The 17909-nt window shown below is 46.9% G+C and overlaps 1 protein-coding gene across 5 annotated transcripts in view; it reads left to right on the top strand.

The window, feature by feature from the left end:
- The window catches only part of ANAPC1 (anaphase promoting complex subunit 1), a 42778-nt gene extending 25252 nt beyond the window's left edge, over positions 1–17526 (top strand). For all 5 annotated transcript variants that reach the window (XM_032963950.2, XM_032963951.2, XM_032963946.2 and 2 more), the window contains exons 34-50: positions 347–429; positions 1348–1426; positions 2754–2828; positions 3614–3699; positions 4696–4786; positions 5450–5503; positions 6035–6228; positions 6880–6966; positions 7494–7611; positions 8107–8184; positions 8641–8708; positions 9391–9529; positions 10650–10736; positions 11175–11270; positions 12468–12705; positions 14681–14818; positions 16066–17526. In XM_032963950.2, the coding sequence (XP_032819841.1) occupies positions 347–429; positions 1348–1426; positions 2754–2828; positions 3614–3699; positions 4696–4786; positions 5450–5503; positions 6035–6228; positions 6880–6966; positions 7494–7611; positions 8107–8184; positions 8641–8708; positions 9391–9529; positions 10650–10736; positions 11175–11270; positions 12468–12705; positions 14681–14818; positions 16066–16160 (1806 nt within the window). In that variant the 3' untranslated portion in view covers positions 16161–17526. The remainder of the gene's footprint in view (positions 1–346; positions 430–1347; positions 1427–2753; positions 2829–3613; positions 3700–4695; positions 4787–5449; positions 5504–6034; positions 6229–6879; positions 6967–7493; positions 7612–8106; positions 8185–8640; positions 8709–9390; positions 9530–10649; positions 10737–11174; positions 11271–12467; positions 12706–14680; positions 14819–16065) is intronic.
- The last annotated feature ends 383 nt before the right edge of the window (positions 17527–17909 follow it).

Genomic DNA, 17909 nt, shown 5'->3' with positions numbered 1-17909 from the left:
GAGCTCGGGTCGCCGGATCCGTAACACTGTCCCCTGACCGCAACGCTGCCACTCCCCAAACACATACACACACATGCCCGCACACGTTCACCCACGCTCTTACGCACAGGCTTACAAAACACAATGGCACAAATTATACCAGTACCACGCCCGACAGCCAATGTCTCCCCAATGCTAATATTTACACATTGCACCATTTAAGGCTGAGTTGACATAAAGGAGGCTTATTGCAGCTTCAGAGACTATTTGCCACTGATTTCATCCATGGTCTGGAGTCGAATTCAGATTGCTGGGTTCATTGTGGATGGAGATATGTGCTGCTATGTGTGTGTGTGTGACACTGCAGGAAGGAGATAGCGTAAACGTGGATGTCACCTGCCCAGGGGCCACGCTGGCACTGGCCATGATCTACCTGAAGACCAACAATAGGTGACCACACTGACATAGTACTAACGTTGTTGCATAATGATTTTCAGTACGTAAAAGTTTTGTACTGCCAAACCGCAATTAACAGGACGTGCACGTGTACAGCACTCTTGTCAATGCACTGCCGGATCAAGGCCTCCCCAGGCCGTGCGGCTCATGGGGATTATTTGACCATACTTCACCGTGTTTGTGAGTGCTGGTTGGTGAAGGCAGTGGAGCATAGGCATGGAAGTGCAGAAGCACAGAGCAGGAATCTATTTCGTCGCACAGCCCATCGCTGATCACCGCATAGCACTGCGCACCCTTTAACAACCTGCTGTGCATGGCGTTTGCCCAGGCTCAACTCAGCTTAGGTTCTGAGAGAGAAGGATTGGATGGCCAATGGAAAGCAGTGACCATGAAGGACGTTGCAACACAGTTATCAAAACACGCCAGCCAAAATCTCCATCGTGGCCTGATTTACATCTTGCCTAAAATCTTATTTTTATTCATCTTGGCCTGTCTACCCGACTCCCCACCAACCCCATCGGAGGGACCGCACACACCTTGCACCACCAATCAATCACGGTCCTCTCATAATCAGGGATTGTGAACCAATGGCCCGATATCCCTACTCCTGATTGGCCAATGATAGTGTCTGTAAACAACAGACAGATTGGTTTCTGATGCGTCCTCTTGACAACGGTCTTGACAAAGCAATCTGTCCACAGCAGCATTTAGGCGAAAAGTGTCCCACGTCCCCATCACCGACAATGGGGTGCACCACCGAAGGGGATTTTCTTTCTCTGTTTCATCAAGATGTGAATCTGGCCTGCTGATGCAGACAGGGCTTTCCTTCCACCAAACATGCTCAATGCTTGTAGTTGGATGGCTGTGTCGCTATTCGTTTAACCAACATGTGTGCGATACTTGACATCTTAGGTCAATAGCCGACTGGCTTGAGGCACCAGAAACCCAGTACCTCCTAGACTTCGTGAAGCCGGACTTCCTCATGCTGCGGGTGAGTCCACATTGTGCCCTTTATATTACCAGGTTTTTTTGGAGTTGATCGTCGTGGTTTTTTTTAAGTGATATAAACAGGCCTCTGTTTATATCATCGGCCTATTTTCTTTTCCAGACCAAAATTATCCAGCAATATTTGTTTAAGAAAGCAAACTCAGTTAGGCTTAAATTTTGATTTAAAGCTGCTTTCGTGACTGCAGGGATTCATATTCTTGGTTCTTTCGGTAAAGAACCAAGAATATCAGTCAGGCTTGTTAAACAAAATGCTGCTTGGTTGCTATTGACACGAATAAGCTGATGACTCAAAAGTATTTTGTACGTGAAGACGCAATTCTGAGCTCTGTTTATATGTTATGACCCATCATGCACCAGAGCAATGCATCATGAGCTTTTTTGTTAATCATTTGTGGGGGCTGATTGCATTGAAAGAGGAACACATTCAACACATTACATCAATAACACTATAATAATATGGTTTTTCCCCTTTTTTCTGACAAAAAACTAAAACCTTTTTTGCAAGGTTTCATGTCTGCATTAACCACAATACTTGCAGTCAAAATGCAAACAAATAAAATAATATACATTGTCCTTGAAACTGATTGGTCCACACCAGAGACAGCTTTCTTTAGAGCCTCGTCTCAATTGGTGCTAGACCAGATGACGCCAACAGGCGGTTTCAGTTTTTTGCCAGAAAAAAGGGGAAAAACCCTGTTATTATATTTTGGTACTGGCAAAGGAGGTCCAATGATGTAGATCAATAACAATGTTTAACACGTAGGCTGCCGCGACCAATATCCATAAAATATGTTTTTATAACACTGCCCTAAAAGCGAAACAAAACTGTATAAAAGATGACGGCCCGGCTCTAGTATATATATTTTAGAACTATGGCCAAATAAAATAAGGGCCATTGCCAGAAACGTAGACTTGTATTTGTTTTTTCTTTTATGGCAGTGTTGTATGTATGTATGTTAAACTTATTTTGCACCGTTCATAGCCAACCGTACTTATCACAGGTGTGGGGAAGGGCAACAATCTAAACACATAAAGCAGTACTAAAGAAATGAGTTTTCAATTTAGATGCTCAGTCTTGTCCCACATCTATATCCCTCTATGCTTCCTTAATCTGTATTAAGAAGAGTAAATATGGGACAGGACTGTCTACAGTGAATTGAAATTCGTGCATTTGTTGTTGACGATTGTGTTGCGTTTATTATGTGTGCTTGTACACCACTGCCAACGCAGTATCGCAAAACAAACAGTTGTTAAATTTTGGAAGAGGCAACTGCCCTTGATTTTTCACCCTTGACCCCCCCACCCCCCAGATTCTGGCAAAGGGTCTCATCATGTGGGACGAGGTGCTGCCCACGGAGGCGTGGATAAACAGCAACGTGCCAGCGGTGAGGCTGTCTATCCCGCTCCCCACCAACCCCACAAGAAACGCCACACCACAGCCTGTCCCACCCCCCCACAAGCAAGGATCTCTACATCAGAGAGAGGGAAACTATCACCACACCATTGGAGACACCACACACTCTGCCCCACAAAGCACTCTCTGTAGGTCAGGAAAAGAAATAATATGGCTTGAGGTCACCCCAGATTGGCCTCCTCATCAGGGTTGTTTAAAAACAGACAGGCTGGTTTCTGATGCGTTCGTTAGACCACACAAAGCAACCTCTCCACGAAAACTTTTCTTAGCACAGAGAGGGGGCACCTACGATTCGTAACAGCCCTCAAACCATATTTATCTATCACTGCCAGGAACTCAGCCGCACTGATTGAGTACTAGAGGGCGTACGTTTTTTTGTGTGTTGTGTTTTTGCTATATTACAATTGTCACCACATTTCCTTGACCTTTTGTTATTTTATTTACACGCCTCTGTTGTGCCTTTTCGGTGTGTACAGTGTATTTGAATTCCTCTGAACTAACAACTTATTACCTATTTAATGGCAATATAGATATCTGCCCCTTGTGTTCCCCTCTTTTTAAACTGTACGGCAGTACGAATACTAACGTGAAACCCATACCACCGCCACCTGCTGTGAAACAACTGCGGACTTTATTAGTCTGTGAAACACAGCGCCTTCATGATAGCCCTGAGGCTGTAGGAATGACGCCAAGACCAAGTGTGTCCATTGTACTTGTAATTAATCAGCCCCCCCCGAATTGTTCCCTTGCTTACAGATTGTTCGGCAGTACGGACTGGACTTCGATGTGGAGAACGGAGCAGCTCAGGTCCTGGAACATGATGTCAACTTGCAGACCATGTGGTGAGCTCGCCACGATTTCAAAAGTACAGCCGCCACTATTTGGGGGGGGGGAAATATGAGCGTGCCTTAGAACCATTTTTTGTTGATGTATGTTTTCAAATCAATTGTCTTCAACTTTTGCGATTTGTATCAAGTCATGAGACGAAGGAGGTCTCCATTTGGGATCTCTCGGAGTGAGTAAGCACCTTGGGTCAGATAACGACCCCACACACAGGAAGAAGAAGAAGACTCAACCACCCCTGAATCCACACTATGGACGCACCTTCTGTATGCACTGCAAAAGATGTTCATCCCATGTCAATTGATCAAACCAAGGATTTTAATTTTCAGAATTGGAATATGTCAAATTAAATTAAAAAAACACATATACCGAGACCAGAAACTCGCTACGCCGGAGAATCATGAGTGATTGAAATCTATAAAAAAAAACCTACAACTTTTTCGTTTAACAGGTAAGGCCCACTGCGCTGTATAGCCCTTTTTCAGAAGTGACCTGGCCACAATTGCTAGCTCAACAAAGTGGCTTATCATGTGGAAATTTCTAGCAGCCAAATACTTTTAAACGTTCATTTCTAATTGTGGAGGGAAAAACCGGAGGACCCGGAGAAAAACGCATACGACCACGGAGAAAACATGCAAACTCCAAATATACAGGTGTAAGGGTCGGGATCGAACCCATAACTTGTTGTATAACAGGCAAAGTAGTTAACATCTCGCCACAGTAGCTGGATCTAATATCCAGCCCAGGATCCCAGCAGTGTTGGCTCAGTGTCCCTGACATGGTATTATCACTGAACCACTTGGCCACCGAGGAGATGGAAGGATGAATTCATTTGTGGGCAGATTATTACATCGTAGGGATGTTAAGAGGTGGCAGCAGCTTGGGGGTAGGCCTTGGCTTATGATGGTGATGACTTGGGGGAAAAATGACCCGCTTTGTTAGCAAACATGCATTTGTGAACACTCGTTCCAAACCTACGGGTATTCTATCCACAGGCAGGCCCATGTTAACATCATTGCTGGTGCGTGCATGGCCATGGGCCTTCGATTTGCCGGATCGGCCAACGATTCTGCCTGCACCTGCCTGGTACGTTGTCATATACATACACACGCACATTCGCGTGCGTTATTTGTTAACATTGTTACTTTTGGTCTCACACAGGCCTGTAACAGATCTTCCCCCCTCACAATGTAAGAAATTGTCACAATTTGGAGTCGCGATTTCATCCAGTGGTTTGGAAACTTGACTGAAGAATTTCTTCATGCCCAGCACATTTGTCAATCCACTGCTAGATGAGGGCTTCCCCACACTGTGCGGGTCATGAGGGTTAATTGATCATACTTGGCCATTGCTGCTCAGTGAGGGTTGGTGACGGTGGGCAGCGTAGACTTAGGTCCATAGAAATACAGTACAGCAATGTGTTTGCCTGCTGTACTGCTGACCTACACGTAGTACAGCCATGCAGCCACTTGTGACAATTTGACGTGCATCGTGGTCACCTATCCAAGCACTCTACTGCTCAACGCTGCATAGCTTCCAAGATCTGATAAGATTGGGCAAATCCCCAGGTGATTTGTTCATAGGCTATTGAGTCCCCATAGCCACACAACCACCTCCATGGCCTGTGTTCAAAAGTAACTGATTTCCTGCTCAGTGAGGATTGAGGCCCTGAGCCAGTGCGTCGTTATTTTTGTCATAGGTTTCATATCACGTGTGCTCACAACCATGTGCGATCTCTCCCTGCTGCAGTACAAATGTGCGCGGAGGTTTCTGGGCATGACCAGCGACCCCGTCGTAGAGCTGGTAAGCGTTTGTCCTACCGACCCATGATTTTATTCCCTGTGGTGGAACCTCAGAAATGTGTTTGATGCTGGAATGGATGAGTGGGTGTGTGTGGGGAACATCTAGCGCACGAACCAAATACTACTTCCCACCATTATCCATCACTGTTGCCATCTTTGCTGCTCTAATCGGGTACCCGAGATGCGATTTATTTTGGCAGCAACTGTGATTCTAATATTTATGTATATACGTTTAACTTCTTTTGCAGTGTACGTAGCCAACTGTGCTAATTGGGGGTGCGGGGGGAAGGACAATAAACTAAACAAAAAAAGCAGCTCTAAAGAAATGAGTTTTCAATCTAGGTTTAGGAGTGCATAGCTCCAGTGGCTTCCTAATTTCGGAAGGAAGAGCGTTCCAGACGGCCGCATTCGACACTCTTGTCACTGTCACAGTGTGCCGTGCTGCCGCCCCATCTTCACTGCCGCCTGTGCCACATTCACCAAACCTGATTCCACTCCCCCCCACTTGGCCGTGGTGTGGCGTGCACCACAGGTTGGGCGGCACACCCTTGAGTCGTGCCTGTCGGTGACGCTGCTCGCTTTGGCGCTCGTGATGGCCGGCACGGGGAACCTGCAGGCGTTGCAGCTGTGCCGCTTCATGCACTACCGCACAGGCGGGGAGCTTAACTACGGCGCCCACATGGCCTCGCACATGGCGCTGGGCTTCCTGTTCCTCGGCGCCGGAAGGTCAGTGCGGTCACCCTGCCGCTGCCCGTAGCGACTCGCTACACAGCCAGTGGCGGCACGGAGAGAAATACTAAAGGGCTAGGGTTAGTGGCCATGGGTGGAGAGGTGGTGCTGTGGTTAGTGCAGTGGCGCTACAAACCCGGTGATATGAGTTCCATTACCAGCAACGTCTAACATCATTGCCAAGTGATATCTGAACCAGCCCTGGGATCCTCCCCCTTTACCGTCCCGCATATTACCAGCCTGGTGAAGTACGGTCAAAGAACCCCCATGACCAAAATGTGTTGCGGTGCCTTCATCGAGCAGTGGATTGACAAAGGACTGTATTTATGTACATGTGTTGTTGGAGCAGTGGTGCAGTGGTTAGTTCACTGTACTATGAGCCCAGCGACCTGAGTTTGATTCCTGTCTGCGGCTAATGTAAGTGGAGTGATATCTGAGTTGGTCCTGGGCTCACCTCTCCCCCAACGACCACCTCGACAATAATTTCCAGGATTTTACGTTCACTATATTTTATTCCGGTTCATCATTTCCTTGAGCACCGTGCCAAAGTCATAGCCGTATCCGCAGCTTGCGTACCAGCATCCCGGTGGAGTGTAGAGATCTCCACGCGGGAGTGGACACTGAAAGTTTCCGTTTGTCCCATTGCAGGTGCTCGCTCAGCACGTCCAACTCTGCCATCGCCGCCCTTCTGTGTGCTCTCTACCCACGCTTCCCGGCCCACAGCACCGACAACAGGTCAGAGGGCATCCTCCCACCCGCCACTACTCCCAGCCTAGACCCGTTTTCAAAGCCGATAACTACGTGGCTCAACAATCACCGTATGTAGAGTGAAATTGAAACAGCTTATTAAAGGTGGGTACGATTTTAACCTATGAAGCGATGAAAAACGTCACCAATTATATTCAGGCTTATTTAATCATGGAAATTAATTTCTTCAGAACTGATTTTTGTCTTTAGTTGTTGTGCTTCCCCCGCAGCTCCGATTATCACAGTTGGCTACGTGCGGTGAAAAAGAAGTTCAACGTACACACATACAATAACGGTGGCTGCCAACTTATCCCATCATCGGACGCGTCACGCTGCGCATGGCTCATTGCATATTTCCTGCCTCCGGCAGGCAGCATGTTGTGGGAAGGGGTATTTTTAAAGGGGCACGTGTAATCGACCACAAAAAGATTAGTTGCTCGTAATTTTTTTGATCGACTAATCAACGCAGCTCCACTGTTAAAGTGGTTGACACGTGACATTGCGTGCCACCCCAGGTACCACCTACAGGCGTTGCGCCACCTGTACGTGTTGGCGGTGGAGCCGCGGCTTCTGGTGCCTGTCGATGTGGACACCGGCATGCCCTGCTACGCCAAGATCCGCGCCACGTACCAGGCACGGCAGCCCCACGCTGGCGCAGCTGCTCTCCCCCGCCCCCCCCCCCTCCGCACCTTACTCGGTGGCATGCACGGCCGAGCGGTAGAGCATTTGCCGCTTGTTATACAGATGTTTGCGGTTCAATTCTGACAGGCCGCCCCGGCTAATACACCGCAGGCGTACGAGCTATAAAATACGCGCTGGTCTGATTCGCGGTGGACATTGAAAGATCTTGTGATGTAATCCTAAGAAGAGTAGGCCATTGTGCACCGGCAACATGGTCCAAATTTGAGAAAATAATTGCAAACTACTTAATTGGGAAACACATAGCAATAACCAGACAAGCAAGAGTCGATATGTCTAACATTGTAACCATCAGCCGATTCACCTTCAGTGTTTTCCAGTGGCATTTGTTTGGAAACAGGCAAAATCTGGACCGGTTTTGACTTTCCAGGGTCTCATCAGCAATGCGCGCCTTTGTTTTTTGTTCTTTCCCGACTCCGTGACCTGCAGGCGACCATGTGGTACGATGAGATATCCGTGGACCTCATGGCTCCCACCCTGCTGCCCGAGCTCCACCTACTCAAGGAGGTACTTCTGCAGCTGGGCTGTAGTTTCTCCCCTCGGGGCTGTGCGTGTGTGTGTGTTATGGGACCGGCCTTCATAGGGGCGCGCTAACGGCACTTTCCCCAACAGTCTGTTGAAGGCTACATGGGGGATCTTTGTATTTGTGTTTAATTGGGAGTACTGATGAGCATGTTGCCTTACAATGTCAATAATTCGGGTTTTACTTTCTTATAACAACCGGTGACATTTCGGATATATAAAACCTAGCCTGATTCTCCTCTAGGTTTACTGAGCATAAAATACATAAGTGATATGGTGGTGACAAAAGCAGTTGGGCGTGTCGGTGGTTACGCCACCCCTTTTGTGTACCGTGTTGGTCCTAATAGGTGCTCACTAACATCACGGACCCAGTAATCTCAAGGGTAAATGGGGGAGGGGTATGTGTGTTGTGTTCTCAAGTGTTCTCTTCTCTCAATGCAGGTGAAAGTGAAGGGGCCGCGTCACTGGGAGATCTCCATCGACACGAGCAACAGCGCGCAGGAGCTCAGGTGAGCGTCTCGCGAGCTGCCAGAGCACACCTGAACGCACGCGAGAATACATTTTATAAAACGAGGGGGGAAGGAAATGGGGAGATAAAATCATGCCTGTGCAATTTTGTCCTAGGAAAGTATTTAATGGCTGATAAAAAAAATGTTACCTTCTGAGCCGCACAAACGCGATGGCGTCACACGTAGAGCTGTTCGTGTGATGCTGCGAGACGACGTCATAACGTTATTGGGAGGGTAGAAGAGGAGGAGGAGAAGCGGAGTTGTGTGCATGGCATGTTCACGTCATGCCAAGTTTTGGAAAATCCTTTGTCCAATTTGGCCGTTTTTTTAAAGGGCAAATTCTTTATACTAACGTGTAATTATATTGGATCATCTTTCTGAGATATCGTTGGACCCGACATCAACGCGTTTGTGTGAGGAAAGCGAACACATGGGCAGGGCATCGCATTCGTGAGATTTACATGATCCCTAATTATATTTAGTTTTATAATTGTATAACGCTAAAGTGTATGCTAATGTTTGTGGCCTGCCGCCAAAGGTATTCGAAATTTCCTATTGTGCCCTCGGTAACAAGAATATTCCTGCACTCGTCCTTTAAACAATTGTCTGCCCATTTACCACCTCCACCATCCCTCATTGCTCTGACCAACGCCACGTGGGTTCGTCGCTGGCCCTTTCCCAGGTCGATGCTGCAGCGGGATGGGCGTCTGTACGTGAAGAAACGCGCTGGGCACCTATCGTTTGCCGAGGACCCCATGGGTTACCGCAGCCTCCTCGCCCAGACCTTCACTCATCAGAGCCCCGAGCTACAGAGAGTCCGGGTGACCATTGCAGTTTCATTCTGCTAAGAAGAATAATTAGTTTGTTATATAGCACCCTTTATGCCGTGGCATCATGAAGCATTTGACACGTGATAAGTGACTTGCAAAACATCTCATCTTAAATATTAATTGAAAGGACATCTCCAGTGACAGCTGTCCTTGTGCGGCACAAGGTGACTCGGCACCTGGCCTGCAAGCGGGCTTCACTCTGGCAGTAGGGGGGGGGCGATGATTGTTGTGTGTAATCCCAATTGAGTAATTGGTTTCGTGACATGGTGTAAATAACGATAATGAGAATATAATTTGCAGATAAACAATGAGAGAGTGGGCATAGTGATGAACATGAAAGTAGCAGTAGTAGACAAACAAGTAGGCAACCGATTGACAAGACAGTGACTAACACAGGGGTGAAACACCCATGGCCTGCAGGCCGGATACATCCCGTGAGTTAATTTCATATGGCCTCCGGCCACTTCAGGCATATCACTTCCAAGCAGCCCGCAAAATAAATGTGTCCATCGCTGCAAGCATATTAGCTGCACTAATCAGATACTGGAGAATAAATCTTTGGTTTTTTTCGGTAAAGTCACGTAGAAATAAGAAAAAAATTAAATTACATAATATACAACGTTTCGATTGCAACACAAGCAATCATCATCAGGTAGAGGAAACACAAACACATAACCGCAGATTAATTCCTGCAGTCACGAAAGCACCAAATCGAGTTTACTGGAGAATATTTTCGATCTGGCAACACTGTATTTCAAATTATAGCGTGCTCAGTCACTTGCGTGACTTTTGCAATGATGTGACTGATATGTGTGCTGTATATATATGAAATTCTTTTTCACCATACGTAGTCAACCGTGCTAATCGGAGGTGCTAATGTGTGGCCCGCCAAAGGTATATGAACGTCCTATTTGGCTCTCAGTGAGGAAAAGATTCCTCACCGCTCGTGTAAGGAAAATGTCCTTTCACAAATCCTGCAGGCATCAGCGCCTTACTTCATCACGTTGAGGAATGGTTGTGTAAGATAGAAGCGCAGAACTGTAGTCGTACATTTGGTGTGTTGCAGTCAGCTTGATTGGCATGATTCTAAAACTGTTTTTTTTTCTTACAGCCCGAAGCCATCCAAGCGTTTTCCTCCGACCCAGCCATCCTGGCATTTGCAGAGCACTTCTGCAAGGCGGTCGAGAGCTCTGAAGAGGTGAGAGATGCCTGCTTGACTCTTTACCACTCTGTGGACATGCCTCTAGATGATACATTGGCAGATCAGTCTCCGTTGGGGTCTTTGGACAATTGCCTGGCAGAAGAGTTTCTGATGTGGTCTTCAGGAAGTAGATCGACAGACTTTGTACAATAGACTGTGACAGACCATCCTATGATGGTCCTAAATGACGAGCCTCTGACAGTAATTGTTTCAGCTGGGATCTTTAAATGACTATCTTCGAAAGGGCCTTTAGACAGCTGACTGACGATTCTCTCATAGTCTTTGAACACTAACGTCACAGACCAAGTCTCTGATAGGGCTGCACAATAATGGACTCGTAGATCGGACTCTGGTTGTGGCGTCTTCGAACAAGGTATCTCCTGGGCTAATGACGCCGTGTAACCGCGTGCCGTGTCGTGCGGTTGCCGTTGGCAGGGCCGCGCGGCGTGCGACATGCTGTCGTCCGTCCTGTACGAGTGCGTGACGCAGGAGAAGCCTGAGCTGCTGCCCACGTACATGGCCGCATACCAGGTGGGGGTCAATCGCCACCCGCTCGTGCCAGCACCGGCGTTGTTACGTTTCATGATGGTTTTTAACGTTATCGATTAATTATTGCGTACACACAAAAATACTCGGATTAAAATAGATCTTCAGCACATGTTATCGATATGTCTGACAACAAAAAAATACTGCGAAGTCGGTCTCAGGATAAATACGAGCAAAGCGAAGGCCTCGCGCACTTCAAGATGTCTGACAGAATTTGGTCAGCCCTGTATTGTGTCCTTGTGTGTGTTTAAACTACGTGGTGATTGATGAGCTCTGACACTGATGCCTTATGAAGGCTGCCACTGACCAATCACATTGGAATGCGCCAAGCGTTTATTAGCATTTGCACGTGACAATCGATTCAGTTGCTGCAATTTTTTTGTATTGGGATCGATGATTAAGCACGTTCACAGCTCAGCACGTACACTGATTGGATGGCGGTCATCTGCACTGTTGATCCGGAGCCAACGGTGGAGATTTTTCCTTTCTAAGTTGACCGCCAGACTACATTAACACAACCGCCTACCACCACTGTGTGGATGGTAGTGGTGGTGGTACTCGCTTTACCATCACATATAATGTAGATGATGGTGATGATAATCATGAATATAATATTGTTTATTCTAACCTAATGATTCATGATTTAGTTACACAGGATATAATGATGATGATAACGTTGTCACATGTAGATGATATTCAAATCCACATTGTATTTGCCTACAACCACAGAAAAGCATCCTAGAGTTGCCACTGTTCTCTTACATTTGGTTTCAGTTAAATTTCAGCTCAATTTATGTACGTTTAATCCTAGTGGGGTTGGTAACAAAAAAAGGTTTAATCGGTGAAACTTCATCTCTGAGGCACGATGTGTTCATATGAACAAGATGCCCTTGGTGAAAAACGGTGCTGTGGATCTGTAACTGCAAGGAAACTGAAACTGCTTGCAGACGATCATGATGGTTACGATAATCAAGAGTCAACCCTGCCTGGACCTTGAACTCAACTTGAGTCCCTAAATCTAAAGCCCCCTTCATTATCACCCCCCAGAACAATTACCACCTCTGATCATCAGCCAGGTCTTGGCCATAGGTGACACACGAAGTGGTTTTCTGCTGTTTTCACGTATTGCTGCTTGTACCCCCTCCCCCCCCTCATCCGTGGGTCAACCCCTCGACTGGGCAGGCGACACGCATGCTACAGTCACGCAGCATCCCGGACACCACCGCACTCTGGCAGCTCCGGCTGCTGCTGGAGTTCAGCGGGCGGCATGGAGTCGCAGGGTCGCCCGGGGTCACCGCGGCAGCCGTCGCTGGAGAGGGCTGCCCCGGCACGGACGGGAAGGCACGTCCCCTCATCGTGCCCGAGTTCCTCGATGCCATGAAGGGTGTGGTGGACCAGGCACTGGACACGTGGCTGCAGAGTGAGTGCGCGCATGTGGATGTGCGTGCGTGTCTGCACATGTGCAGAACGGGTCTCCCCATCACATGGCAGATCCGGCTGTTTCCTCCTACACTGACTGTGGTCGCCAATTTCAAACGATGGTCCACGTGGTGATACCACTGCCTGCTTTGATCATTCACCTATGAACCTTTGTGAAAGTGGATCTCTTTCCCAAAACTGAGGACACATAAAATCATAGCAGAAATGGAAAATTTGATAAATTGCAAACACTTTTTTGCCCTAACAGCTACAGTGAGGGAAAAAAGTATTTGATCCCCTGCTGATTTTGTACGTTTGCCCACTGACAAAGAAATTATAAGTCTATAATTTTAATGGTAGGTTTATTTGAACATTGAGAGACAGAGTAACAACAACAAAATCCAGAAAAACGCATGTCAAAAATGTTATAAATTGATTTGCATTTTAATGAGGGAAATAAGTATTTGACCCCCTCTCAATTAGAAAGATTTCTGGCTCCCAGGTGTCTTTTATACAGGTAACGAGCTGAGATTAGGAGCACACTCTTAAAGGGAGTGCTCCTAATCTCAGCTATATAAAAGACACCTGTCCACAGAAGCAATCAATCAATCAGATTCCAAACTCTCCACCATGGCCAAGACCAAAGAGCTATCCAAGGATGTCAGGGACAAGATTGTAGACCTACACAAGGCTGGAATGGGCTACAAGACCATTGCCAAACAAATAATCGCAGTTGGTGCGATTATTCGCAAATGGAAGAAACACAAAAGAACTGTCAATCTCCCTCGGCCTGAGGCTCCATGCAAGATCTCACCTCGTGGAGTTGCAATGATCATGAGAACGGTGAGGAATCAGCCCAGAACTAAACGGGAGGATCTTGTCAATGATCTCAAGGCAGCTGGGACCATAGTCACCAAGAAAACAATTGGTAACACACTACGCCGTGAAGGACTGAAATCCAGCAGCGCCCGCAAGGTCCCCCTGCTCAAGAAAGCACATATACATGCCCGTCTGAAGTTTGCCAATGAACATCTGAATGATTCAGAGGACAACTGGGTGAAAGTGTTGTGGTCAGATGAGACCAAAATGGAGCTCTTTGGCATCAACTCAACTCGCCGTGTTTTGAGGAAGAGGAATGCTGCCTATGACCCCAAGAACACCATCCCCACCGTCAAACATGAAGGTGGAAACATTATGCTTTGGGGGTGTTTTTCTGTTAAGGGAACAGGACAACTTCACCGCATCAAAGGGACTATGGACGGGGCCATGTACCATCACATCTTGGGTGAGAACCTCCTTCCCTCAGCCAGGGCATTGAAAATGGGCCGTGGATGGGTATTCCAGCATGACAATGACCCAAAACACACGGCCAAGGCAACAAAGGAGTGGCTCAAGAAGAAGCACATTAAGATCCTGGTGTGGCCTAGCCAGTCTCCAGACCTTAATCCCATAGAAAATCTGTGGAGGAAGCAGAAGGTTCGAGTTGCCAAACGTCAGCCTCGAAACCTTAATGACTTGGAGAAGATCTGCAAAGAGGAGTGGGACAAAATCCCTTCTAGATGTGTGCAAACCTGGTGGCCAACTACAAGAAACGTCTGACCTCTGTGATTGCCAACAAGGGTTTTGCTACCAAGTAATAAGTCATGTTTTGCAGAGGGGTCAAATACTTATTTCCCTCATTAAAATGCAAATCAATTTATAACATTTTTGACATGCGTTTTTCTGGATTTTTGTTGTTCTGTCTCTCACTGTTCAAATAAACCTACCATTAAAATTATAGACTGATCATTTCTTTGTCAGTGGGCAAACGTGCAAAATCAGCAGGGGATCAAATACTTTTTTCCCTCACTACCCATCAGCTCCGGTGCCACGAACGAACTGATACTTCCGCAGACAAAGCGTGACATGCTCCCGGCGCGTGCACCATTTTTACCTGACTTGTTTAATTTTCCGGTCATCCCTTTCTGTGTGCGCAGCCCAAGCAGGAGCAGCGGCTGTAAAGTCATACCTGCTCGGGAAGACGGTGGCCAGGTCGCAGTTTGGGATGCTCGCCGCCTTCCTCGTGATGCACGACCTGCCCACGTCGGCCTCCTTCGGCCCCGCGGTTATGGAAGGTGAGGAGTTCAGAGTTAAATTTAGCGTTAAAAAATATATATGCGTTCAGAATGGAACCTTACAATTATTTTATTTAATATTTTCCAAGTAAGGATCACTGAGCTATATACAGTAGCTCTTTTTCAGAAGCAACCTGGCCAAAAATGACAGCTCAAGGAAGTGGCTTATCATGTTGATATTTATAGCAGCCAAATATTCTTAAACGCATGTTTAAACATGTGGAGGGAAAAACCAGAGGACCCGGAGAAAAATCTTCTTGGCCATGGGAAGAACAGGTAAACTTCAAATATACAGGCGTCAGGGTCCAGATTGAACCCACAACCTCCTATATACCCCGCGAGGTAGTTAACATCTCGCGGTTCAAATTCGGCAGGCTGCCCTGGTTATTACTATGGGCATATTAACCGTAAAATTACTCACAACCTGTCCACTTCACAGTGAATATGAAAGTTTCCATTGCATAATTCGAAACAGGCCATTCTGTGCCGGCGACATGGTTGAAGTTCCCCCACAAATTACTCAAATGGGATTAGACATAGCAACGTCGCAACCTACTGCGAAACTACACTGCACACTATGTGAAACATAGTGCCTTCATGATAGCGGTGTGCTTTAAGAATGGCGTGAACCTCAAATTTTGAGCAGAAATATTTTCACGACAATGCTTTACACCTGCAAAGTGTCATTTCTCTGCTGCGATTTCTATTTGCTGCACTGTTGTGCTTGTGTTTAGTGCATTTGTCATGTTGGTGACCCAGGTCACGCTACAAAAGATTTAGACACCAAGGCGCACTACCACATGCGGGACTGGCCACACCGGACCGATTTCTCTGTGGGGAGGAACAATTTCGAAAAACGACTCACTTCTAAATCTTTTGTAGTAATTTTTGTATTACTTTAGAATAATTACATGTTAATTTTTATTCATATGTTGTTTTTTTCTGACTTTATGTGAATGAAAAGACACAAATTCCCCCGTTTTTGCATTGAAAATAAGTAAATTTCAAAATATCACTCCTGGTTACAAAGCAGAGTTTGTGGGGAATAATAGCCATTTTCTATACTTTTTAGACATAAGCAATTACGAAATAACACTTACTACCCAGGAACAAAAATTGTGTTACATAGTGTAATTATTCAGAGTTGAAGAAGACTTGACATGGAAAATAAAATCAAGCTTTGTTAGAAAGTGGCACAGAATTCATGCATGTGCACGATTATTCTTTCTTGTTTTTTTTTCCAATAGGTATGGGGACATTCGCGGAGCTCATGTTACGCTTGCGCGGGCTGGCACCACATACGCTTCTGCGCTTGGCTCCCATCTTCCTCAATGGCGCATAAGTCACACCACGTGACTGAGCCGAGACCACCACTCAGGAGCCACGTAGCCCCACTCCACGGCCTTCCGACACGCGGCCACCTTGAGTCTCCGATGCGGGGGAAGCAAGTGGACGGGCATTCAGGACCGCACCAGCGTCCTCCTGATAGCCGATCGTAGTGGGAGATACATGTGCCCGACGTAGGGTGGCCTCACGATGACATTCGCTGTGTTGATGAGCAGCACGTGGTGTACAGGCACAGACATGTTCAACAGCAGCAGCAGCACCGGATGAACGCAAAATTGTCGTCTTGCTCCCTTCAGCAAAATAAGTGATGGTTAATGACGTAAGGTGAGTTGAGTATAAACCAAAAAGGTATTTATACGACAGCCGACTTTCCACTTAATGAGAAAGGATCTTTCAAGAACTGGCAATAATGGCTGTTTGCACGGGTGGAATTGAAGCTATTTTTATTGAATAATTGGTTCCATGTGTAGGCAACTTCTGGACGTTCACTGCTTTCTTGTGCTTTTCATTTAATAATTGTGGTTCTGCTCAGGATTCATAGATCTACTGTGTCCTACAGCAGACCACTGTAGCGGGTACAAAGTTCTACTTGCAATGGTCCCTACTGCGTAGGTTTTCACAGATGTGCTGTAGAGCTCTGCGATGTGTTTTTGGGTTGTGCCGCTTGCTCGGCACGATGTCGGACGTTTTGCTCCCAAGTACTGGGAGCTTCAGGAACTGAATTCTGCACATGGCACGAAGACGTCGGGACACCATGCTCCGTGTGGAGACAACAGACAGCCAGTACAACCCCGAAAACACATCGGGGAGCTGATTTGCAGTGGCCATTGGTAAACATAACTCAACAGATGATGTGTCAGAATCAATGGGCCATCAACCTGCATTTGTGACGCATGCAGATTTTGCTAAATCTCGGGAGAGAATGATTCAGGAGCGCAGGAAATAACGGACAAGCGGGAAGACAACGAACTGGCGCCAACAATTACCGAAGCTCTGTGATCCTACATTAACTGCCCCCTTCATCCTTCCGTTCGACTTAGCGCACGTCTGTTGCCCATTCTCTTCCCTCCCTTTGCCCCTCCACGGCTTAAAGGCGTGTACAGCCATAAGCACTGGTGTTGTTGTAAGATGGATGCATATGTCGCTCACGTTTACTGTACAAAAATATAGTGAAGTGTGTTCATATGAAGCAAAGTTGTAAAATCATGCATCTGTCATGTTGTTGAACTTCGCTTGGGAGAGTGGGCCTGCAGTAATTTACGTGTATAAAATCAATGCCCTCGTGGACATTTCAAGTGCGTGTTGCGCCCTCGTAATTTTCGTTGGCATTCGCTGAAATAAAAGTGTAAAACTCAGCATCACTGCCAGACTCCCAAGCAGTTGAATTCCACCACCCATTTAATACTGGGGTACACCACAATCGTGCTTGGGGTAATGATACCCAAAGTCCAGGTTTGGCCCCGACCATCCCGGTGGTTTAAGGAAGGCTGTCCTGGTTATCCCGAAGCTTTTCTGGGTGGTAACATTGTGGTGCAGTGGTTGACAGGTGTGCCCCAACAGAAAGGACTCGGCTTCGATCTTGCCTTGAACACCGTACTGTGTGGAGTTCTCCTGTTCTGCATGGGTTTCCTCCGGTTTTTCGGTTCCCCCCCCCCTCCCATAGCTAAAAACAATAGAATTCGTTTCTTAAGTTTGTGAGCCAACTGGGCATGGTTGGGAAACAAAACTCGGCCCACTTTTCACC

Source organism: Petromyzon marinus, chromosome 31 (assembly GCF_048934315.1).
Source record: "Petromyzon marinus isolate PM22_M1 ecotype Great Lakes invasive population chromosome 31, UKy_Petmar_22M1.pri1.0, whole genome shotgun sequence".
In the NCBI taxonomy this organism is placed as follows: domain Eukaryota; kingdom Metazoa; phylum Chordata; class Hyperoartia; order Petromyzontiformes; family Petromyzontidae; genus Petromyzon; species Petromyzon marinus.
This window is presented reverse-complemented; position numbering and strand designations above follow the sequence as displayed.